The sequence below is a fragment of the Corythoichthys intestinalis genome, chromosome 6, assembly GCF_030265065.1.
Source record: "Corythoichthys intestinalis isolate RoL2023-P3 chromosome 6, ASM3026506v1, whole genome shotgun sequence".
NCBI lineage: Eukaryota > Metazoa > Chordata > Actinopteri > Syngnathiformes > Syngnathidae > Corythoichthys > Corythoichthys intestinalis.
In genome coordinates this window covers 25,592,962-25,615,782 of record NC_080400.1, presented here as the reverse complement: position 1 = coordinate 25,615,782, position 22,821 = coordinate 25,592,962, and the positions used below count along the sequence as shown (strand labels likewise).

The 22,821-nt window shown below is 39.1% G+C and overlaps 1 protein-coding gene across 3 annotated transcripts in view; it reads right to left on the bottom strand.

The window, feature by feature from the left end:
* stx1a (syntaxin 1A (brain)) overlaps positions 1-20,813 on the bottom strand; it is a 156,559-nt gene extending 135,746 nt beyond the window's left edge. For 2 of the 3 annotated variants that reach the window (XR_009063436.1, XM_057838390.1), the window contains exon 1: positions 20,411-20,813. Coding sequence is in view for 2 of the 3 variants with exons in the window: in XM_057838390.1 (XP_057694373.1) it covers positions 20,411-20,440 (30 nt within the window). In the remaining variant the exon portion in view is untranslated. The remainder of the gene's footprint in view (positions 1-20,410) is intronic. The other variant, XM_057838389.1, reaches the window with a different exon arrangement.
* Between the last annotated feature and the right edge of the window lie 2,008 nt (positions 20,814-22,821).

Sequence of the window (22,821 nt, the reverse complement as noted above, 5' to 3'; positions counted from 1 at the left end):
CCACGAGCAGCTCCCCGCTCTGACGTCGGCCAGTTTGTCTGGCGGTCATTTTCCAGCTGCGTCCCTAGCAACGAGCACTCCTGCCCGCAGCAGGGGTACGACGAGCCGTAACATGCTCACCACCGGGGCCTGGTAGATCAGTGAAGACAATCAACCTCAGCGCTGTGTATGACATGAGTCCGAAAGGTGAGAAGAAGTCTCAGATAACCTGAACGGTTCGGGTTAGCATGTCAGCTAGCTGTCAAGCCTCCTGTTTGGTTTATGCTCTTTCCTCCGAAGCCGGGGCAGGGAAATGACAAAAGCCGGACTAACTCCAGTGGCATAAAATACCGTTCGGGAGAGGAAGAAGTCGGCAGTTTTGACCATTATGCAGTAATTTTACCTTGTCGTAATGAATAAATGCATTTTTAATATTTCATATTCCATTTAGCACAAGACTGTTATTCGTCATGACCGTTAGGGGTGTGCCATCTTAGGCACCCCATGATTCGATTCGATTACGATTCAGGGAGCTACGATTCAATTCGTGAAAGATGATCACGGTATTGCCGATGATCACGGTTATCACGATTATCATGATTATCGATGCATCGTACATAACTAATAACTATAGCAGACAAACAATTTTTTGTTTTAATATATCCTAATTATTCAACATGAACGATGGAAACATGCCCCTAAAACAAAAAACTGCCATTAGGTTTCTTTTTAATTTATTTTTTACAAGAAAGTGCAAAAACTAGGGCTGTCAAAATTATCGCGTTAACGAGCGGTAATTAATTTTTTAAATTAATCCCGTTAAAATATTTCATGTAATGAACGCACAAATGCCCCGCTCAAACAGATTAAAATGACAGTACAGTGAAAGGTATACTTGTTGTGTTTTTCGGAGTTTTGCCGCCCTCTGCTGGCGCTTGGGTGCGACTGATTTTATAGGCTTCAGCACCCATGAGCATTGTGTAAGTAATTATTGACATCAACAATGGCTGGCAACTAGTTTATTTTTTGATTGAAAATTTTACAAATTTTATTAAAACGACAACATGAAGAGGGGTTTTAATATAAAATTTCTATAACTCGTACTAAAATTTTATCTTTTAAGGACTACAAGTCTTTCTATCCATGGATCGCTTTAACAGAATGTTAATAATGGTAATGCCATCTTGTTGATTTATTGTTATAATAAAGAAATACAGTACTTATGTACCGTATGTTGAATGTATATATCCATCTTGTGTCTTATCTTTCCATTCCAACAATAATTTACATAAAAATATGGCATATTTTATAGATGGTTTGAATTGCGATTAATTGTGATTAATTACGATTAATTAATTTTTAAGCTGTAATTAACTCGATTAAAATTTGTAATCGTTTGACACCCCTAGCAAAAACATTAAGCATTTTAAAGGGAGTACTTATTTCACTCAACAATACAATAAAATTTACATAGGTGGAATGAATTCCACATTTTCTAGAAACAAAGTGTCCTTAGAAATAAGACTTCTTTTAACCAATATACCTTGTTTTCACAGATTTCTGTACTATTTCGCAGGTTTGTAGTGTTACCGCTGTACTTAATCGTGGTTTTACGCGTTTCTGCATGGCAAATACACGTTAGCGAATTAGCTAATTAGCTTAGCGCTCGGCGCTAACTATTAACATCTCAAAAACAACAACAATAAAGGCTAAACAGTACAAGAAGGTTCGTGTACTCACCTCTTGTAGACGCACACGGGTCTTAGCAACACACTCAAGACATTTTTCAATTGACATGATTTAAAACTAGGGCTGTCCCGATCCAGGTTTTTGCACTTCCGATCCGATACCGATACCGACCTATCTGAGCATGTGTTAAAGTTTAAAGTTATTTAGCCTCCTTACTTAGTTGTCAGACTCATGTTGAAAAAGTTTTAGTACTCTTGATAACAACTAGCCAGCTGAATTAGCTGAGTTTGAATAACACACAACGGTTGGTAACAAGAAACTGACCTGTTTATTCAGTGACAAACACAAAACATTATAAATAACAAACAGAAATGGCATCGTCAGTCAGTAAAACGTGCAAATAATATTGTAAACTGTCTTAAAAAAGCAAAACACACCAACAACCTCAGTGGAAAATCCCACAAATCCCCCAAGCTATTAGATGCTTTTAATGTTTTGTGCATTAGTTACAAAAATTGTATTAAAAGCTTCTCAGGTTAAATAAACGACTATTTCAGTATCAAGTTAACATTTTAAAACAGTAAATAAAATACTCAAGTCCCCATTCTTTTAAAATTGCTCCCGTTATTCCATAATTTCCCTTCTGTCTACTTTCGACATGTGAAAGTTTTAAAACTGTTTTGAAGATAGATTAAGGTCAAGATTTTGCTGATTGAGGAGTATTTTAGATAAAAAGTTAATTAGGTTCGCTTGGAAGGTGAAATGATCCCACACAGCTGACATTTTTACTGATAAAGTCTCTCGGTAAATTAGGAGACGGTAATGTAAATGTAGTGTGTTGAAGGTGTGCCGTATAATGCGGACCGGATTTTAGGGAAACCGAAGCAAAAACTGGAATGAATTATGTAAGTCGGTGCGCTGGAAAACCCAGACCGGACTTTAAAAAACTGGATCGGAAGTCTGGATCGGAATTTTTCCGTGTTCCGATCCGATACAGATGCGCATTTTTTTGCCCATATCGGCGTCCAATCCGATCCAAATATCGGATCGGGACATCTCTACTTAAAACTACAGCAGAAAGACAAGGAGCAATGAACTATCTCTCTTCCCCTCTTGCTCTAAAAAATAACGTGCCTCTTCTCATACACAAATTTATTTTCCAGTCTTTTGAAAAACAGTAAATCTCTCACTCATTTACAGGCAGCATAGAGGTGTCCGGGCGGCAGACGTGTCTCGAATTTTGTTCCGCTACGAGCGGCTGTGATAAAGTTATGAGGGAAAATCATCGTTTTTCAGCCTTGAATTGTCACGTGTCGAATCGCGATGCATGTAATAATCGTTTTTTTGGAACTCCTCTAATGACCATACAATTTATTTATCAATTGGGGAAAAATACTTAGAAAAAAAGAATATCCTGTAAACATATTGGAGTAGAGAGATTGAAACAATCATGACATCTTGCTGCTCTGTGTCATATTTTCCTCATTCTAAGTCTTCCCCCTCAATGGGCTGAAATCTTAATCAGATTGCCGACGTCATCATCCAGCAGGCGGGTCTAAACAGCAGATTAAAAGTAAAAATTCTTGACATCTGCGCTTTGCCAAATTGTTGTATATTGTCGAATCGTCTCAAAACATGATTCTAATTCACATAATAATGCTATTTAAGATTTTTCTTAAGCTGTCACAGGCACTTTAATTTTTAAGCACAACTTTACACCTTGGGTGCGATGCGCATGGTTTAAAGACATTTAAAGGCTAGTTTTCTAGTACAAACCAACAAATCCAAAGCCACATCATATAGAAATCTCGTTTCTAAAAATAGTTGTTTGGGTGAACAAGGCCAAAGCCACACACACACGGGTTCAAGAGTGTTTGTGTCACATCCATGCTATTAGTTAATATGTCACTCTGACTCCAAACAGGCGCTGACAGTGGGTATACACGACCAGCCGCCTGAGCCAACAGTGAAAATGAGGAAGGAGTCCAAAGTAGAGTTGACAGCCTGCTGATAAATTATCCATTGGAGGAAAAAACAGAAGAGCGCAATAATGGTGGAAGTTGTCTTGCTGAGAGAAAAACATTATACGGGAGAACTAGACGGCATGTTCTTCTCAAATGAGAAAATGAGGAGGGATGATTATTTCCAGCTGCAGCATTTATATTGCAGGAAAAATGCATCTATTTTATAAAAAGCGTAACAGGCTCAGAGTGATAACCGCATGACAGATAGCAAACCCCGTGGTGAAATCTCTAATAAGCTCATCAACTTGGGCTTTAGCGGCCTGATAAAAGCTGACAGTCACATCACTATCGAAGCCATCTGTCACTGAACCTCTGACGGGCCAAGCGGGAGCGGCGGGCACGGGTGACGGCGCATCACCGACCCGGTTATTGAGACTGACAGCTTTGGGGCGTTGAGGCAGACGTGTAGTAAAATCCAGAAGGACAGCATTGGAGAAAAGGCTGCAGTCCCTGGCAAAAGCAGCAAAAACAAAAAAAGTCCATTTTCTGCCAAAGCGGCACACGTGGACAGAAGAGTAAACGTCAAGCTGCAACGACAAAAAACCCTGAGTCGCCGCTCCTAAATAATGAACAACAAGGCTGTTTAATACGCAGCAGTCATACATTTAAAAAGCAGCATGTTTCACGCATCACAAAAGGACAATAAAAGCTTGAAGGGCTGTTGACATTTGTGGCTGAGAGTTCGCTGAAAACCACACGCACCGAGTTGGCCTTCGACTTTTAACTACTTCAGCTATCTTGAGCCTGATATCATCAGAGAAAAGCAAGTAGAATATGAGTTAGGAGCTCAGCTGGATATTGAGGCATGAATCAAAAGTGCAGGAATTTCTCAGAACTGAGTAGTGTTACGAGTAGGGATGGGAATCGAAATCAGATTCCAATTCCGGACCGGTTCCTAGTGTTTCGAGGCCTCAACATCACAATGAAAAAGCCTTAACGATCCCTTTAATCATTCCTAAAGACGGGTATTGCATCATCATGTAACGTGACGTGTCTTGTTGTCCAGACGCATCAAACTAGCATGGCGCCAAGAACCACTCGCTCCAAAGTTTGACTACACTTCACCAGGAAAAAGGGTGAAAATGGAAGGTTACGATGGTTTAGCACGAGCATTGCAGCCGTAAACATGACAATGACAGCACGTAGGTTCAAACGCTCGAAAGCGTGTCTTCACTTCATGAGGAAAAATTACAACAAAGCGACTTGTAGTCGTTGCAAGGTGGAGATAACTGCATCGGGAGGGAATACGACTGTACTGTCCTCACTGAGACGTTAAGGCTCAGTCCTGGCTATACAGCGAGCTAAACTCCCAAATGACGATGCAGAAGACGTTGGTATAATATGCTGACTTTATTCAGCAGTCGTTATGACACCATCACTTGAATAGTGAAACAAAAAACAGAAATGAAACAAATCAATTTCATCCCCAATAACAAACAGGTTCGCATCAACGTAAATCAGCGATGATTAGCTTGTAATACAGTAATAACACAAACGGTTAGCATACGTTCACTAGCATTAGCACATCGTTCAAACCACTACACAACTGGATTTAAGTGTCTGATCGCGAGTGGAAACACACAACAACAACAGAAAAGATGATACATACAGGCGTTGCCTCTGTAGATATTTTACAAACATTGACAAAGAACGTAGGTTTGTAGCAGTGTTTCCCTCTCTCACTAACTCGCTCACTCGCTTGGAAGCTTTGTAGCTGCACTTCTTCGCGTGAGGAAGCACAAGGGCGCCCCCACTTGAGCGTGAAAGCACACTAAAAACTAAAAGGCATACATTTCAATATAATGGTAAATAACACATTTTAACACATATTGCCAAAGGCAGAACAATAGGAGTGGGAACCTCAGGGCACCTCACGATACGATACGATTCGCGATACAAGGCTCACGATAACGATTATATCACGATACAGCGATTATCGATATATTGGTCAGAAATTGGATACATGAAATTCTACGATACAACTGTTGAAACGAAAAAAAAAAAAAAGATATTTAAAAATAGAAAAAATACTGTTTAAGTCCTTTATTAAACAGTGACACCTTTTCTGTGCAACATTGCTGTAAAATATAAATCTACTGCAAATTGTGCCCCTGCACATATAGAGGAAACCAACCACGACCACTCGTATCGCTTGGAGAGATCATGATGAATGGCACCCTTAATTTCTTTAAAGTTTTAAATCTTTAAAAAAATTAATAAATAAAAAGTGCCGTAGGTGTCAGCAGTTGAGCTTGGAGTGGGGCAATGATAAAATTGGTGGGTCTTTTCTTCGTATATGACCTTTGTTGCTTGGTTTGAGCACTTCCGCTATCTGCTTCAGCATTTAAGATGTCAGACTTGCTCAGTCACAGTCCTCACCTTAAAAACAACAAAATAAAACAAAAAATATTAGCTACTTCATAGCGTTTGAGTTGAAATCCTGATTTTTTTTGTGTGTTGGAAGTATTGAATTAAAAAAAATATGAATTGAATGTATAGAAATTAAAAATTCAATAATTACCTATTTTTAATATGTAGGCTACATTAATTATCATGCACATCACTTTATATATCTTACCTATTCAAACCATTTTATAGCTTAATGTATCAAAATGACAGTAATAACAGTTTGTGTAGTTTGTTTCTCAAATAATATCAAATAAATCGGTAAATTCATGTGGGCTAGTTCGATATTCATTTTCATCCAGTTTAGGGTCCTGGTTTATTTTATATCATTCAACACCAAATGTCATCAAAATAATACATGTAAATTAAAAAGTCAATTACATTGCAAAACTTTCTTACCTCAAGTGATGAAAGCGAAGCTCACTAGCTCCGGTGTCCACTACGTCACCAGCTCCCAGTGAAACTTATTTTTCTTAGACAATTCTTGCATACAGCAAAGTCCTTGTTCACCTTACTTCCTTTCTTGTTGGTGTAAAATCTAAAGTGTGTCCCCATGTGTGATTTGTAGCAATATTTTTCTCATTTTTTCCTCCACCGTTCTCACGGAGCTTTTTTATTTTTTCAACCCACTTGGAGCTTCCTCTCTTCTTCTCTAGACAACTTGTGCGCACTTTACCCTCACACCACTCCCGAGCGCCCCTAGTGGACCACCAAGGAATTGCTCAACAAACATTGAGCAGTTTACAGCATCCATACTCCATTGTATGGCCAATATGTTAAATAAAAGTATCGATTCTTGGCGGGAGCATATCGATAACCCATCGGGTTGCAAAATATCGCGATATATCGCTGTATCGAGATATTGTCACACTCTTACAGAACAACGACCTCTAAGCCAATATATACCTTTTTTTAAAAAAAAATTCTGTTAGAAAAATGTTTCAGTAAAATTTTACACATTCTTGTGTATTTGCCACTTATTTCCACAGTTAACATTGAGACTTTGGGCCTCTTTTGATCTTGTTGTGAGTTTGTAAGGTTGTGACTTCTGATTAAACAAACTCGATGCCAATCAAAACGTTTTTTCTTCTTTTTCTCCAAATTAGAATCGATAAGAGAATCGATAAAGAATCGAATCATTAAGCAATATCGATAATGGAATCGGAATCATAAAAATCGTATCAATACCCATCCCTAGTTACGAGAGTAAATTACAGTTGATGACCGCACATCCATTAGTGTGCTTTTAATGGAAAAATGTGTTGGTTTTAGTACTCACAATTAGACATGTGCCGATTAACGGTTTCAAGGTATACAGTGGTATGAAAACGTCACGGCTTCAATACCGCAAAAATTCTCCCTCATACCGTCCCGAAGGAATTGGCTATTTTTTTATGTCCCCAAAAAGCAGGGAGAAATCCCTCGCTTGCAGCTGGAAGGCTAAACCCTCCCCTACCAGTTGTTACTCAGTGTCAGTGAGTCAGCTGTGCTACACGATGGCTGGAAGAGGTGAAACTCCTTAACCCCCCCCCCCATTGAAGAAAACGAAATCCCTGGTATGGGAATACTTCGGCTACAGAAAGGTTACAGACAACCGCTGCTTGAAGGAGGAGGACAAACCAACATGTAAAACATGTCTGAACCCCACGTTGCTCCTTGTGCTGTGTCACCAGTAGGTAGATGGCGAGATAGTGTAAAGCGCTTTGAGCGCCTTCAAAGGTGGAAAAGCGCTATATAAGTATAACACCATTTACCATTTACCATTTGCGGAGGATGGCTACCGAGGAGGCAATACCTCCAATATTATTTCGCATTTATACAAAATTTGTGTGTCTAGCAGTGGTAAAACGTGTTTTTTTTCTCTCTAGCAACTGTCTGTGTTGACAAAGAGTGTATAACATGATACAAGTCATACACACGTGCTTTTTATGGAAAATAATTCAATTATTATTGTTCTGATGTTAATAATTTTGAGCTTTGGCTGTGGGTTTAGGCTCACCTAAAGGACTGCATTTATTTTAATTTCATTTAGAATATTTATTTCCTGGTTGTTGTTTTTATTTTAACATTATTCTTATGTTCTAATTAGCTAAGATGTTTAGAAAAATAAAAATCATGTTTTGTTTTTTCTTTAAACCCAGATATCTCAAAGTAACACATTTTAGAGCTGTAGGCCTAATTGCAATACCGTGAAGCCATGATATATTGGCTTAAGGTTTTCATACCGTCAGAATCTCATACCGGCACATGCCTACTCACAATTCATTAAATGTTCCTGCGCTTGTGCACCTAACAGAAACAAATATTGGTATTTGACGTATATACAGTGATCCCTCGTATTTGCAGTTAATGGGGACCAGAACCCGCCGCGATAAAGTGAAAAACCGCAAAGTAGCGCCTAGATGTATTTATTCAGATTTAGCATTGGAAAGGGATACATATAAGACATGATTTTTCAATTTTTTTCCCCAAATTATAATTTTAAAAAAACTTATGTACCAGTATATACAGTACTGGCCAAAAGTATTTGCACCCCTGCAATTCTGTCAGATAATGCTCAATTTCTCCCAGAAAATGATTGCAGTTACAAATGCTGTGGTAGTAATATCTTCATTTATTTTGCTTGCAATGAAAAAACACAAAACAGAATTGGAAAAAAATCAAACTACACAAAACTCCAAAAATGGGCCGGAAAATAGCATTGGCACCCTTTGAAAAATCATGAGATGCTTCTCTAATTTGTGTAAGTAACAGCACCTGTTACTTACCAGTGGCACATAACAGGTGGTGGCAATAACGAAATCCCACTTGCAGCCAGTTAAAATGGATTAAATTTGACTCAACCTCTGTCCTGTGTCCTTGTGTGTACCCCATTGAGCATGGAGAAAAGAAAGAAGGCCAAAGAACTGTCTGGGGACTTCTGAAGCAAAATTGCGAGGAAGCATGGGCAATCTCAAGGCTACAAGTCCATCTCCAAAGACCTGACTGTTCCTGGGTTTACCGTGCACAGTGTAATCAATAAGTGTAAACCCACTGTGGCTAACCTCTCTGGATGTGGACGGAAAAGAAAAACTGACAAGAAATTTCAACAAAAGATTGTGCGGATGGTGGATAAACCTCGACTAACAAAGAAGTTCAAGCTGTCCTGCAGTCCAAGGGCACAACAGTGTCAACCCGTACTATCCATCGGCGTCTGAATGAAAAGGGACTCTATGGTAGGATACCCAGGAAGACCCAACTTCTGACCCAGAGACAGTGCCCGTGTGCATGGGATTATGATATATGAAGACTACCAACAAATTTTGCAGCATGATTTAGGGCCCAGTGTGAGAAAGCTGGGTCACCCTCAGATGTCATTGGTCTTCCAGCAGGACAATGACCCATAACACACTTCAAAAAGTACTAGAAAATGGTTTGAGAGAAAGCACTCAAGACTTCTAAAGTGGCCAGCAATGAGTCCAAACCTGAATCCTATACAACACCTGTGGAGAGATCTGAAAATGGCAGCTTGGAGAAGGCACCCTTTCAATCTCAGAGACCAGAGCAATGTAAGAAACTCATTGATAGATACGGGAAGCGGTTGTTCGCAGTTGTTTTGTCTCAGGGTTGTGCTACCAAGTATTACGCTGAGGGTGCCAATACTTTTTTCCGGACCATTTTTGGAGTTTTGTGTAAAATTATAATGATTAAATTCTTTTTTTTTTCCATTCTCTTTTGTGTTATTTCATTGCAAGCAAAATAAATGAAGATATTACTACCAAAGCATTGGTAATTGCAATCATTTTCTGGGAGAAATTGAGCATTATCTGACAAAATTGCAGGGGTGCCAATACTTTTGGCCAGTACTCTATATATATTCTAATAAATGTTTTTTAAGCACTTCAAATGTAATAATTATGATAAGATTTAAACATGTAACTATTCCACCAAAATATTTTTACACAAGAATAAAGTAGAAAATGCTTGTCTTAATTAAATGCTTCATTGCGTGAGTCCACACAAATACGCTCAAGTTACTCACTTGCACACAATGAGTTGCCGGAGCAACTGTTTAACAAGTTAAACGATGATTGATGCATGCGGCGCCTTTAAGTGCTGGCTTCTAAGCGTCTCAGGCAAGATCAAACCTTAACGTCTGTCAATCATCGTTAACTTTGATAAGCAATTCCAGTGCACTGTATGACCAAGAAAAGCAGCAGGAGCGAGAGTGAGAGTCTACGTGATTGTTCTTCCTCTGGCCAAGATGCACCCTCTCGCCAAGTCAAGGTCAAGGACAGACAGACGGTGAATTATGATTATTTTGGATTGAACCACAAAAACATGGTGTAATTTTCGAGGAAAAAGCAAATGGCCAGAAAGAATGGTAAGAGAAAATAAATGTTAAATCACAAGATCGAGGGGCTATTTTTAGAGGCTGTGACAATGACTGATTGCCTCAATCTTTGATTGCAATTTCATACATTTTGGAGACAGGAGCTCTCCACACTTTGCGTTTTAAAAGCCCCAGGTTCATATCGTTACCGTTGGGTAGAAATCTCAAAATGTAGTCAATATTTTTCACGTTGTCTGTTATTTTTAAAAATTAATGACAAATATTGACTGCAACAATACTCTGTATGTTCAGCTGAACTAGCTACTATCACTTTTTTCCTGTCCAGCTGACTCATTCACAAAGGTGGTCCAGTTTTGTTTGGACTCAAACTAAACCCCACATGTAGCTGTTGGCACAAGAGGGGTCAAAAGGGTAACCAAACCCTGAAACTAAACAGATGTGAGTGTTTCAAAAGGGGACAATCACACCTTATCCTACTTTGTATCTGTGCTTTTTCTAATCAGATTTTTATCATAAAGCCCACTCGGGCTGCAATTAACAATTATTTTTATAATCGATAAATCGGACAATTAATCAAATGATTAATCAATTACTCAGATAAAATTCACGTTTTTCAATCACCTTCACAATCCAGCTTGAAGTTATTTTAGGCATGTTGTAATAATTAGGACAAAATGGATTATAATTCAAAACTAATATTCTATTACAGCTCCCTGTAGTCTACAACTGGACTGTTTCAAGTAGCTAAAATTTGTTAAAGTTTTCAATAAAGGTTTTGAGTATAAAACATAAAAACAATTCCTCAGTACACAAATCAGACAAAAGTCCTGTTCATTCAAATAAAAATTTTAAAAAAGTGCTGCTGATTGAGATTTTTTTTCTTGTGGGCAAATCGCTGATATAAATTGCGTCAATGACTCATTTATTTTGTTTAAACAAACTAAACAACAAAACCGAAAGAGGAAATTCTGGGGAGAAAAAAAAAAAAAATTCAACTGCTCGAGCACCAAAATTGGTGCCGACTACTTTATTTTTCGGACTATAAATCGCACCTGAGTATAAGTCGCACCTGCCTAAAAATGTGCAATGAAGAGGAAAAAAAATATTTAAATCGCACCGGATTATAAGTCGCATTTTTGGGGGAAATTTACTTGATGAAATCCAACACATAGAAAAGATTGAAAGGCAATTTGAAATAAAAATACAATAGAAAACAACATGCCGAATAAGTGTACTGTATGATAATGTTACATGATGCATGAACAACGAAATACGAACGTGGACAATATGTTAACGTAACATAGCTATTAAGAGTTATTCAGATAACTATAGCATAAAGAACATGCGATCAAGTTTACCAAACCATCAGTATCACTTAGGGGTGTACCAGAACACAAAAATCTTGGTTCGGTACGTACCTCGGTTTTGAGGTCACGCTTCGGTTCATTTTCGGTGCAGTAAGAAAACAAAATGCAATATATAAATGTGCTAGTTGCTTATTACACACCTTTGTGCTTTCAACAATAGGAACATTAGCCTATACAAAGCTAGAATTCTGCTCAAAAAGTAGTGTGTATTTAAAGATAATCCAACAACAATTTGCCTTTCAGACCCCGCGTATTGGTCAGCTTTCTTTCTGAAAGAAAGAAGAAAAAGAAGTCCTGTGCTAAAGAGAAAAGCAATCCCAATGACAAAGATTTTAACATGTATTTTACAAATGAAATGCCTCAATGATTTTTTTTTTCTTATGAACGGTTTTCAAAAGCTTTATTGGTGGATTGGTGGAAGTTAAAGCGCCACACAGAAATGAATAAATTCAATTGTGTAAGCAGGATGTGTGTATTTTTTTTTTAATTTAATTACAGGTGTTTTAGCTCATTTCAATTTATTTTATTTAAATGGGCTATTATTTATTTTATTATGTGTTTATATTTTACAAATATGATGCAGTATTCATTTATATTGTATATTTTGTGTTGTATAACTTTAGTTCCTATGTGAATATTAGTTCCTACTTGTTTTGTTGTGGTAGGAGGGTTTTGTATTGAACACAGGGCCGTGTTGGTTATTATTATAGCAGAGAAGACAGCAGTAAATCAACAAAGACAAGTCAACTGTGCCCCGATCTGCCACTCAAGAGATCTGATAGACTCCAAAAGTGGGTTACGATTGCATATTAGTTTGAAAATCGACCAGATCCACCGTATTTTTACACGGGTGACTTCCGGTCTGCCCGATCCTAGCTACCGGTGGAAGTATTGACGCAGGAGGGTCGCGTCTCGCGTCAAATAATAAACTCTGCCGTTCTTTTGGCATGCGTCGTGTTGCGCCGCTTCTGGGACGCGTCTAACACGTGGCCGCACTGCGACTGGTGTGCATTGCCTGATTGACTTTAACGCCCGCGTTTCACTGCGTTCTCGCGGCCACGTTGTCGCGCCGTTGACGTTTCTGGGTTATACCGTCCTACCGTGTTGGTCCTCATTATAGTAGAGAAGACGGAGTAAATATAATCTACACAAAGAAACTGTAACCCGATCGACTCAAAGCCTCGAAAAGTAAGTGTTACACTACGTCAGAAACTCGTTCGGTACGCCTCCGTTCTGAACTGAGCACCACGTACCGAAACAGTTCAATACAAATACATGTACCGTTACACCCTTAGTATCACTCCAAAACACCAAAATAATATGTGAAATGCTATAATAATGTGTTAATAATTTCACACATAAGTCGCTCCAGAGTATAAGTCGCACCCCCAGCCAAACTATGAAGAAAACTGCGACTTATAGTCCGAAAAATACGGTAATTTGATCATTGATTAGTTTTCAGTTACCTTAATAATTATTGTGGCAGCAAAACTCAAAACTTTTATGCATTAAAGGCATGTGACCTGTGGTTTATTTAGGTTGGTACAACCAAGGCTGCTGCTATTTCTGTTTTACTCCCTGTGGTACTGTTAGTGCATCTTTTCAGCAACGTGAAGAGGCAGCAAGACACGCCTCTCGCAATCACACATGCACGCGCATGAACACAGACAATGAGGGTTGGCAGAGCAGCGTTGTCTCCCTGGAGGCCAATTCATAGCAAGATCCTCCACTAAAAACTGCACAGCCGTAAATTGTTTCCCTCTCCCTCCACACCTTAACTGCCAATTACGCAGATCTGACAATGGCCACTTTACCACAGGCATAAATGCAAAGACTCGGACGTACACACACAAACTGAAAGAGTCTTGCAGATGTTGATACTGGCTGTGTAAGAGCCATATTTGTCATTTTGTTGGAAACAAGCACGCAACACAGTAATGCAGTGACGTGCGGTGAGGTTCATGGTTGGTGAGGCACGGACTCCTTTAGTGTCAGATTTCCAAATATATAAACCAAAAAGGGTAGCTTATTCAATTGGCTACTGGTTAATTAATATCTCATCAGCATTCTACACAAAACACGCACACACGGTACATATTATCGATACGTAAAAGTAAGAAAATAACATGCATTTGCTCCACACCCTCAATGTGTTGGTCGTCGCAATTCTATAATTCATGCAACATAAATGAGAGTAAAGAGTGGTGTACAAAACCACAGAATTCAATTCTGACCTTTAGTGAAATATTTAGTTGTTTTTAAAACTTTTAATTCTGATACTTTAATCAATTTATTACAGATTGCTAAACAAAAAGTGTGAAAAGAAAAACAAAGAATATTTTATTTAAGGTCAAAATTTAGTTTTTAAATATTCTATTGTATTTTTCTTGGTCTAAGCTCTTTTTTTTTTTTTTTTTTTTTTTTTATAAGATTGAAATGACAACTGTGTGCTCTTGCGGCTGTCCTTCACCACAAAAACCGGCGTTACTTTGGAAGGGCATAGGTTTGGTATCAACATTCGTAGGGACGATATAACAGCATAACCTGCATGTAGGTACACTTTTTGCTGGGGACGGGACATTAATTAGACCAAACAGATTGGATGAAGGGGGCAAAGGCCCACATTTCTCATGTATATGAACCTAATTAATTAATAGGCAAAATGATCAATGCAAAATAAATCCTTATCTTCTGATAATAACTTTTACATGCATTGGTTCAGATGATACACTGTTCGATTCAAACCTTTGTTTTCAAAAAATACTAAAACATTTTGAAAACTTCCTGAATAAATGTCTGGTTTTTATTAGCAAACATAAACATAATGAAAATAATTCACTTAATAATGGTAGGGTCAATAACATATGGAACTATTGAAAGATCTAAATTCTCTATGTAATTGAACATTATATCATGCAAAAAAGGTAAGGTTGCTTAAAAGTTGGTGGGGACAATTTTAGCATCCTGAAAAGTTGGTAGTGTTATGTCCCAACCGTCCCTATGCAAACCTACGCCCTTTTTGTAAAAGTCCTCCTTATTTTCCTTTACTTTAAAAAAAAATCTCTCCGCCTCAGTGGAGAGGATTGCTTCAATTAGATCGTTCTGTGTTCTATTTGACAAGCCAGAAAACACAGTGGATGTGTCCAAAAGTCTAGCTAACCTTTCATCTTTCTCAGCAAACCATGTAATCGTTCTACATATATGCCACGTTTAGAAGAGCTTACACGCTCATCGTTACCACGAAATGTTAACTCCTGTTTAGCTAGGATGCAGGTTGCATTAATGAGGTCTTTCAAACTCTTTTCTTTACCTTAGCATTGAGGATGCTACCATTGAGCTTCCGCTGTTCGTCAAAGCCAAATCGATCCTTGAGCTTCCAAAAGTTTTTAAAGCAATCAGGCTTTGAATGTGAGTGGTCGAGCTCTCATGTTTGCTGAGGCTTCGCGGTAGTTTTTTAATGTCACAATATCTCGTGTTAGTCCAGACATTGGCACAAGTTGAGAAGAAAAGGCAGGGAAAGCAGCAAAGGCGATTTTTCGAAGGACAGCCACATAGCCAGTCTTTTCGGGTGTACCAGTCCGTTTGAAAAGCGCGAGTTATCTTCTGTCCCGTAGTTTGAAGCAAACCTTTTAGCTCCGGTGTAGTGTTAACCGCGTCCACATTTAACGGAAAGTCCAGTTTCGCGTACGCCCCCTTGCAGTGCGGCAGAGTACTATCTGCCGCAACCTGTGCCTTTTCACTGCGGTTTTATTTCCCTTTAGCAAAACTAAATATGTCACTAACAAACATTAAACTTTAAGGGATAAAGACATTAGCCAGACTGTGGAAAATCAGGTCAAATAAACGTATCTGGAAATATTATAATGGCGACATGCAGATGTACGGCAACCAGCACGCTCCAATTCCATGTATCAACCCAGTTTGTTATGGATTACGCAATCAGAGGTGAGGCTTTACTCGTTGCTGCCGCACCTCTCGTTTCATTTCTTTACTTGAACAGGAAATAGGCAAATTCAGCGATTTTGACTATAAAAAATGTTTGAAATGAGTCATACATAAAGAGCAATGGACAAATATTCATATAAATTTGATGCTATGATTATTTTTTTGTCATGATAGGCAGGTGAGGCTCGGCCTCACCTGCCTCCCCTGACCGCACGTCACTGCAGTAATGTCACTAAAAAGGGGGTAGTGATATTACAGGATGTTCTTTATAATAAATACAGTGCCTTGCAAAAGTATTCGGCCCCCTTGAACCTTGCGACCTTTCGCCACATTTCAGGCTTCAAACATAAAGATATAAAATTTTAATTTTTTGTCAAGAATCAACAACAAGTGGGACACAATCCTGAAGTGGAACAAAATTTATTGGATAATTTAAACTTTTTTAACAAATAAAAAACTGAAAAGTGGGGCGTGCAATATTATTCGGCCCCCTTGCGTTAATACTTTGTAGCGCCACCTTTTGCTCCAATTACAGCTGCAAGTCGCTTGGGGTATGTTTCTATCAGTTTTGCACATCGAGAGACTGACATTCGTGCCCATTCTTCCTTGCAAAACAGCTCGAGCTCAGTGAGGTTGGATGGAGAGTGTTTGTGAACAGCAGTCTTCAGCTCTTTCCACAGATTCTCGATTGGATTCAGGTCTGGACTTTGACTTGGCCATTCTAACACCTGGATACGTTTATTTTTGAACCATTCCATTGTAGATTTGGCTTTATGTTTTGGATCATTGTCCTTTTGGAAGATAAATCTCCGTCCCAGTCTCATGTCTTGTGCAGATACCAACAGGTTTTCTTCCAGAATGTTCCTGTATTTGGCTGCATCCATCTTCCCATCAATTTTAACCATCTTCCCTGTCCCTGCTGAAGAAAAGCAGGCCCAAACCATGATGCTGCCACCACCATGTTTGACAGTGGAGATGGTGTGTTAAGGGTGATGAGCTGTTTTGCTTTTACGCCAAACATATCGTTTTGCATTGTGGCCAAAAAGTTCAATTTTGGTTTCATCTGACCAGAGCACCTTCTTCCACATGTTTGGTGTGTCTCCCAGGTGGCTTGTGGCAAACTTTAAACGAGACTTTTTATGGATATCTCTGAGAAATGGCTTTCTTCTTGCCACTCTTCCATAAAGGCCAGATTTGTGCAGTGTACGACTGATTGTTGTCCTATGGACAGACTCTCCCACCTCAGCTGTAGATGTCTGCAGTTCATCCAGAGTGATCATGGGCCTCTTGGCTGCATCTCTGATCAGTTTTCTCCGTGTTTGAGAAGAAAGTTTGGAAGGACGGCCGGGTCTTGGAAGATTTGCAGTGGTCTGATGCTCCTTCCATTTCAATATGATGGCCTGCACAGTGCTCCTAGAGATGTTTAAAGCTTGGGAAATCTTTTTGTATCCAAATCCGGCTTTAAACTTCTCCACAACAGTATCTCGGACCTGCATGGTGTGTTCCTTGGTTTTCATAATGCTCTCTGCACTTTAAACAGAACCCTGAGACTATCACAGAGCAGGTGCATTTATACGGAGACTTGATTACACACATTTGGATTCTATTTATCATCATCGGTCATTTAGGACAACATTGGATCATTCAGAGATCCTCACTGAACTTCTGGAGTGAGTTTGCTGCACTGAAAGTAAAGGGGCCGAATATTATTGCACGCCCCACTTTTCAGTTTTTTATTTGTTAAAAAAGTTTAAATTATCCAATAAATGTTCTTCCACTTCACGATTGTGTCCCACTTGTTGTTGATTCTTGACAAAAAAATTTAATTTCATATCTTTATGTTTGAAGCCTGAAATGTGGCGAAAGGTTGCAAGATTCAAGCAGGGCCGAATACTTTTGCAAGGCACTGTATAAGGATGAACTATATTCTATCGGTTTATGACGGTTTATCAATGCGGGGTGCGCCAGCCTCAACAAGGCCTGTGATGATTTGTCCCAGGTGAAGATGGACCAAGCAGTATCAAGTGTTGCCACTGCACAAATGGTAACGAAAACATTTAAGGAGATTCGGGACCAAGAGAGGCTCGCTCGCGGGAACCAGGCCAGGGCGGATGATGACTGAACCACCTGAGCGGATTGCGGCGGAGGTGGGCCTCCATGACTCCCTCAGCTAGTCCTCCTTACACAAATCTGACAATTACCCTAATTGATGAACTTACAATTGATCGACAACTTTACCTAAGTGTTACATCAAATCAATGACTTTTGGGAAGAAAATTCATGTGGGAAAAAAAAAAGCTGTTCAGGTACCACAATGTGCAATGCCTACTCAAATCTAAGAAAAAAGATTCAAATTTATTTGTGCTGCTTCAAGTATTCGTTTAATTAAAGTAGCGTTGTAATGGTTTGTTTAGAAAGTGTTTGCATTTAGTGTTATTGACTTGGGTGAAACACTGCCCTCTAGTGCCAACAGTGAATATGATGTAACTCATTTCACATGGCTAAATCCAGCTGCTCCCTGTTAAGACCAACACAAGCTTTTTTTTTTTTTTGAGGTAATGTTTTTTTAACGCGTTCGTAATTTAGTTTTTAAGAAAATTTAGCCTTTTTTGTGGGAATATGCGTTTGAATCATTTTCAATCATTTTTTTTTTAAAGTGAGCATTTTATAGCATTTAAGAGAGTGGACTTTTGCTATATAAGTTATTATTCTTTTGTTGTGTTTAGATCGTAATTTTTTATTTATTTTTTTTATACCGTTTGAGGCTCAGCCCAGGTATTTTAATTTCTTTATGTTCCTTATCCGATTACTGGAAATAACTAGTTCGATTATTCCACTACTAAAATAATCGTTAGCTGCAGCCAGTGTTGTCAGTAACGTGTTAGTTAGTAACGCGTTACTGTAGTCTGATTACTTTTTTCAGTAACGAGTAATCTAACGCGTTCATTTTTCTATACCAGTAATCTGATTAAAGTTAGTTTCCTTAGTGTCTCCACGTTACTATTTTTTTCATTGCCTCATAAAGTATGTAGAATGAAGAATATTGTAGTCATGTACGAAGAGCATTTTGAATAGACAATGCTAAAATAAAAGGTTCCCGGTACGTGTTGCCATGACAACCTCTTAGCTATTTACTGTTTTGGTCCCGCGTCGCATGTGTTGTGGGACTGAAGGCGTGGGCCAGGCGGGTGGACATTCGAGCAGAGTGTTGAGACGTTGCGAGGGAATGTTGATCTGTGGATATCCATGAATGAAGGTATTTTTCCTTCATTCTGGAGGGTATAAGCAAAAGGTTGGACCCCCTACTTGCGCGGCCGTTTCGTAGCTTTGCCGTAGCAACGACAGGCAGTCATCGCTCCAAGTTGGCAAGCTTTGTTTACTTCATATGCGTGTTGCACATTTATCCCGTGAGGTGATGTGTTCGTTTAGAATCTGTGGGATGTGTTGTAAGTCCGATTGAGTGTAAAGTGCTCAGTTGCCGCCACGTTTTGTGGCCAAATTGACCGCGTGTGCGTTGAGAGGAGTACTTCCGGGTTATGCACGCGCATCCGCGCCCGCCACCACCTTTGCAATTTTGTGCAGTCAGTTTGCATTGTTTTTACATTGGCTCTGATATGCTGTTAACCATAACCCAAAATTCAGAAGTTTTGACATTAGACTTAGAGTAAGCGGGGTTTAATTGGTCGGTGGAGTTGATTTCAACAAATTCCAAGCAGTTTGTCAGATATTTGTTAGTTTCAGGGCTCCAGAGTGGCTAAGCTAGCGCGAAATTCTGATATTCCCCTTTAAATTCAATCATCGGAAAGTCAATTACATGTGATGACATTTTTCTGTTGTCATTCTTATGTTGAGGCGGCAAAGGGAGAAAAATGGGTAAAAAGTAACTGATAGATTACTTTTAAAGTAACTTAGTTACTTTGATAATGAAGTAATCAGTAAAGTAACTACTTTTTTCAGGCGTAATCAGTAATCAGTAATTAAATTACTTTTTCAAATAATCTGTGACAACACTGGCTGCAGCCCTAATTTTTATTTATTGATTTATTTTTAACAACAAAAAAGAATCTACCAAACCTTTATTTTTCTTAACACCAGGGGGTGCTGCAGCACCCTCAGCGCCACACTTCCCGCGCCACTGCTGTGAATGCTGATTTTTCAGTGCCATTGGCGGCGATGGACGTCCAATTCATTGAATAAACGTGACGTTTAGCGCCGTCGGTGACAGCCAATGAGTTATATGACTGCCATGTAAGGGTTTAAAAAACGAATTCTTGTATAAAAGGGGTTAATATATGTTGACTGTTGTAGTTACTTGAGGCATTTTAACAGGTGAAATGGGCGGCGTGGGACTCTTGCGAAATTGCGCGGATCGATGAAACCACACACTTGCAAACAGACGTAGTGATTTATCACAGACCCGTGACACACTTTCACCCATATTATGGAGGCTGGTTTAGCTCCTATAAATCTAGCGCTAAAGCCCAAATTATACAAGGCAAAGCGTTCTGACAAGTCAAAATGTCTTTAGGATAAAACAGTTATGCAGTTACACTAGGGTTTAGGAGCATATTTGGTCACAACTGTGGCGCGCGTACTACTTTTTACGCACGCTATTCCAAAAGTAAAGGTGCGTTAAATGGTGGGAAAAGCAAGAAAACACAACTTACATGTCGAAGTTCTTGCATGCGGTCCTTCATGGTGGAATTTTAGGGATGGCGGTGATGATGGAGCGGATGTGGACACGCCAATAAGCAGGCTGAGGATGCGCGTAGGGCGGCTTCACTAGGAAGCGATTTCCCCCCCTTTTTTTGTGTGTGTGCTCCTCGTTCCTCCTCAGTCTCGCCCGCCAACTTCCTCCTCGAAAGAGCCGTATGGACACGGGGATGGAAAGGACCTGTTGACTGGAAGTGTGACTATTCACTCGGGGAGGACAGAAAGAGCGAAAGAGGGAGAGAAAGGAATGAGAGAGGGGTCGGGAGGCTCTGGTGGGCTACGGGATTAGGTTGAAAATTGACAATCGATCGAAGGCTAACTGAGATAACGCCCAGGTAGTTGTTTTCACTGCGTGTGCCGATTCACAGCGCCCCCTGTAAGGTTAGTGGGCATATTGCAAGCAAGACCCCGAAGTACAATAATGAAATACATACTGTCCTTCTAAAAAAAAAAAAGCATATTGTGATAAATTCATTATTTTCTGTAATGTACTGATAAACATTAGACTTACATATATTTTAGAGTCATTACACACAACTGAAGTAGTTCAAGCCTTTTATTGTTTTAATATTGATGATTTTGGCAAAAAAGTCAAGAAAAACCAAAAATCCCTATCACAAAAAAATTAACATATCATGAAAAGGTACTCTAAAGAAGCTACTAACCTAATCATCTGAATCACAAATTAACTCAAAACTCCTGCGAAAGATTCCTGAGGCTTTTAAAAACTCCCAGCCTGGTTCATTACTCAAAACCGCAATCATGGGCAAGAATGCCCACCTGACTGCTGTCCAGAAGGCCATCTTTGACACCCTCAAGAAAGAGGCTAAGACACAGAAATTTCTGAGTGAATAGGCTGTTCCCAGAGTGCTGTATCAAGGCACCTCCGTGGGAAGTCTGTGGGAAGGAAAAAGTGTGGCAGGAAACGCTGCACAAACAGAAGAGGTGACCGCACCATGAGAAAGATTGTGGAGAAGGGCCGATTCCAAACCTTGGGGGACCCGCAGAAACCTGGAAAGGTGCCGCATTCCCCAGGTCAAGCCACTTTTGAACCTGAAACAGCGGCACTTAGTTTTTTTTTTTTTTTTCAGATGAAATCAAATTTTGCATGTCATTCAGAAATCAAGGTGCCAGAGTTTGGAGGAAGACTGGGGAGAAGGAAATGCCAAAATGCCTAAGTCCAGTGTCAAGTACCCACAGTCAGTGATGGTCTGGGGTGCCAAGTCAGCTGCTGGTGTTGGTCTACTGTGTTTTATCAAGGGCAGGGTCAATGCAGCTAGCTATCAGGAGATTTTGGAGCACTTCATGCTTCCATCTGCTGAAAGGTTTTATGGAGGTGAAGATTTTATTTTTCAGCACAACCTGGCACCTACTCACAGTGCCAAAACCACTGGTAAATGGTTTACTGACCATGGCATTACTGTGCTCAATTGGCCTGCCAACTCTCCTGACCTGAACCCCATAGGGAATCAGTGGGATATTGTGAAGATGAAGTTGAGAGACACCAGACCCAACACTGTGGATGAGCTTAAGGCTGCTATCGAAGCATCCTGGGCCTCCATAACACCTCAGCAGTGCCACAGGCTGATTGCCACCATGCCACGCCGCACTGAAGCAGTCATTTCTGCAAAAGGATTCCCGACCAAGTATTGAGTGCATAGCTGATATAATTAATTGAAGGTTGACTTTTTTGTATTAAAAAACACTTTTTTGTATTGGTCGGATGAAATATGCTAATTTTTTAGATAGGGATTTTTGTTTTTTCTTGACTTTTTTGCCAACATCATCAATATTAAAACAATAAAAGGCTTGAACTACTTCAGTTGTGTGTAATGAATCTAAAATATATGAAAGTCTAATGTTTATCAGTACATTACAGAAAATAATGCTTTATCACAATACGCAAATTTTTTTTAGAAGGACTAGTATATGAAAAGCAGACTAGGCTGAAAAAGCAGTTTCTGCTCTTGTACCCCTCTTTAAAATAAACGGCTGTATTTTAAGCCAAAAGAACTGCTGTGTTTGATAGAACAATATGTCTATATGCTGCCATAGCAGTTTAATGGCACAATAAGCCCCGAACTATTATTCAGAACCGCTTGTTTCAACCCAGCCATAAAAAGTAATTATATTTATTATTCGAAATGTCATTAATTGATGTCTAAAATAAAAAATAAAAAAAAAACTACTAAAATTATTTAAAAAATTATTCACTCACATATTTTAAACTTTTAAACAAATTATGTCACAATGAAAAAAATTGTGTCTGTAAATAGGTCACCTGATAACTATCACTTAATTGTATTTTTTTTTTTTTTTTTTTGTTACTGTCACATTTTCGCAATAAATAGTCGATCCAAAGAAA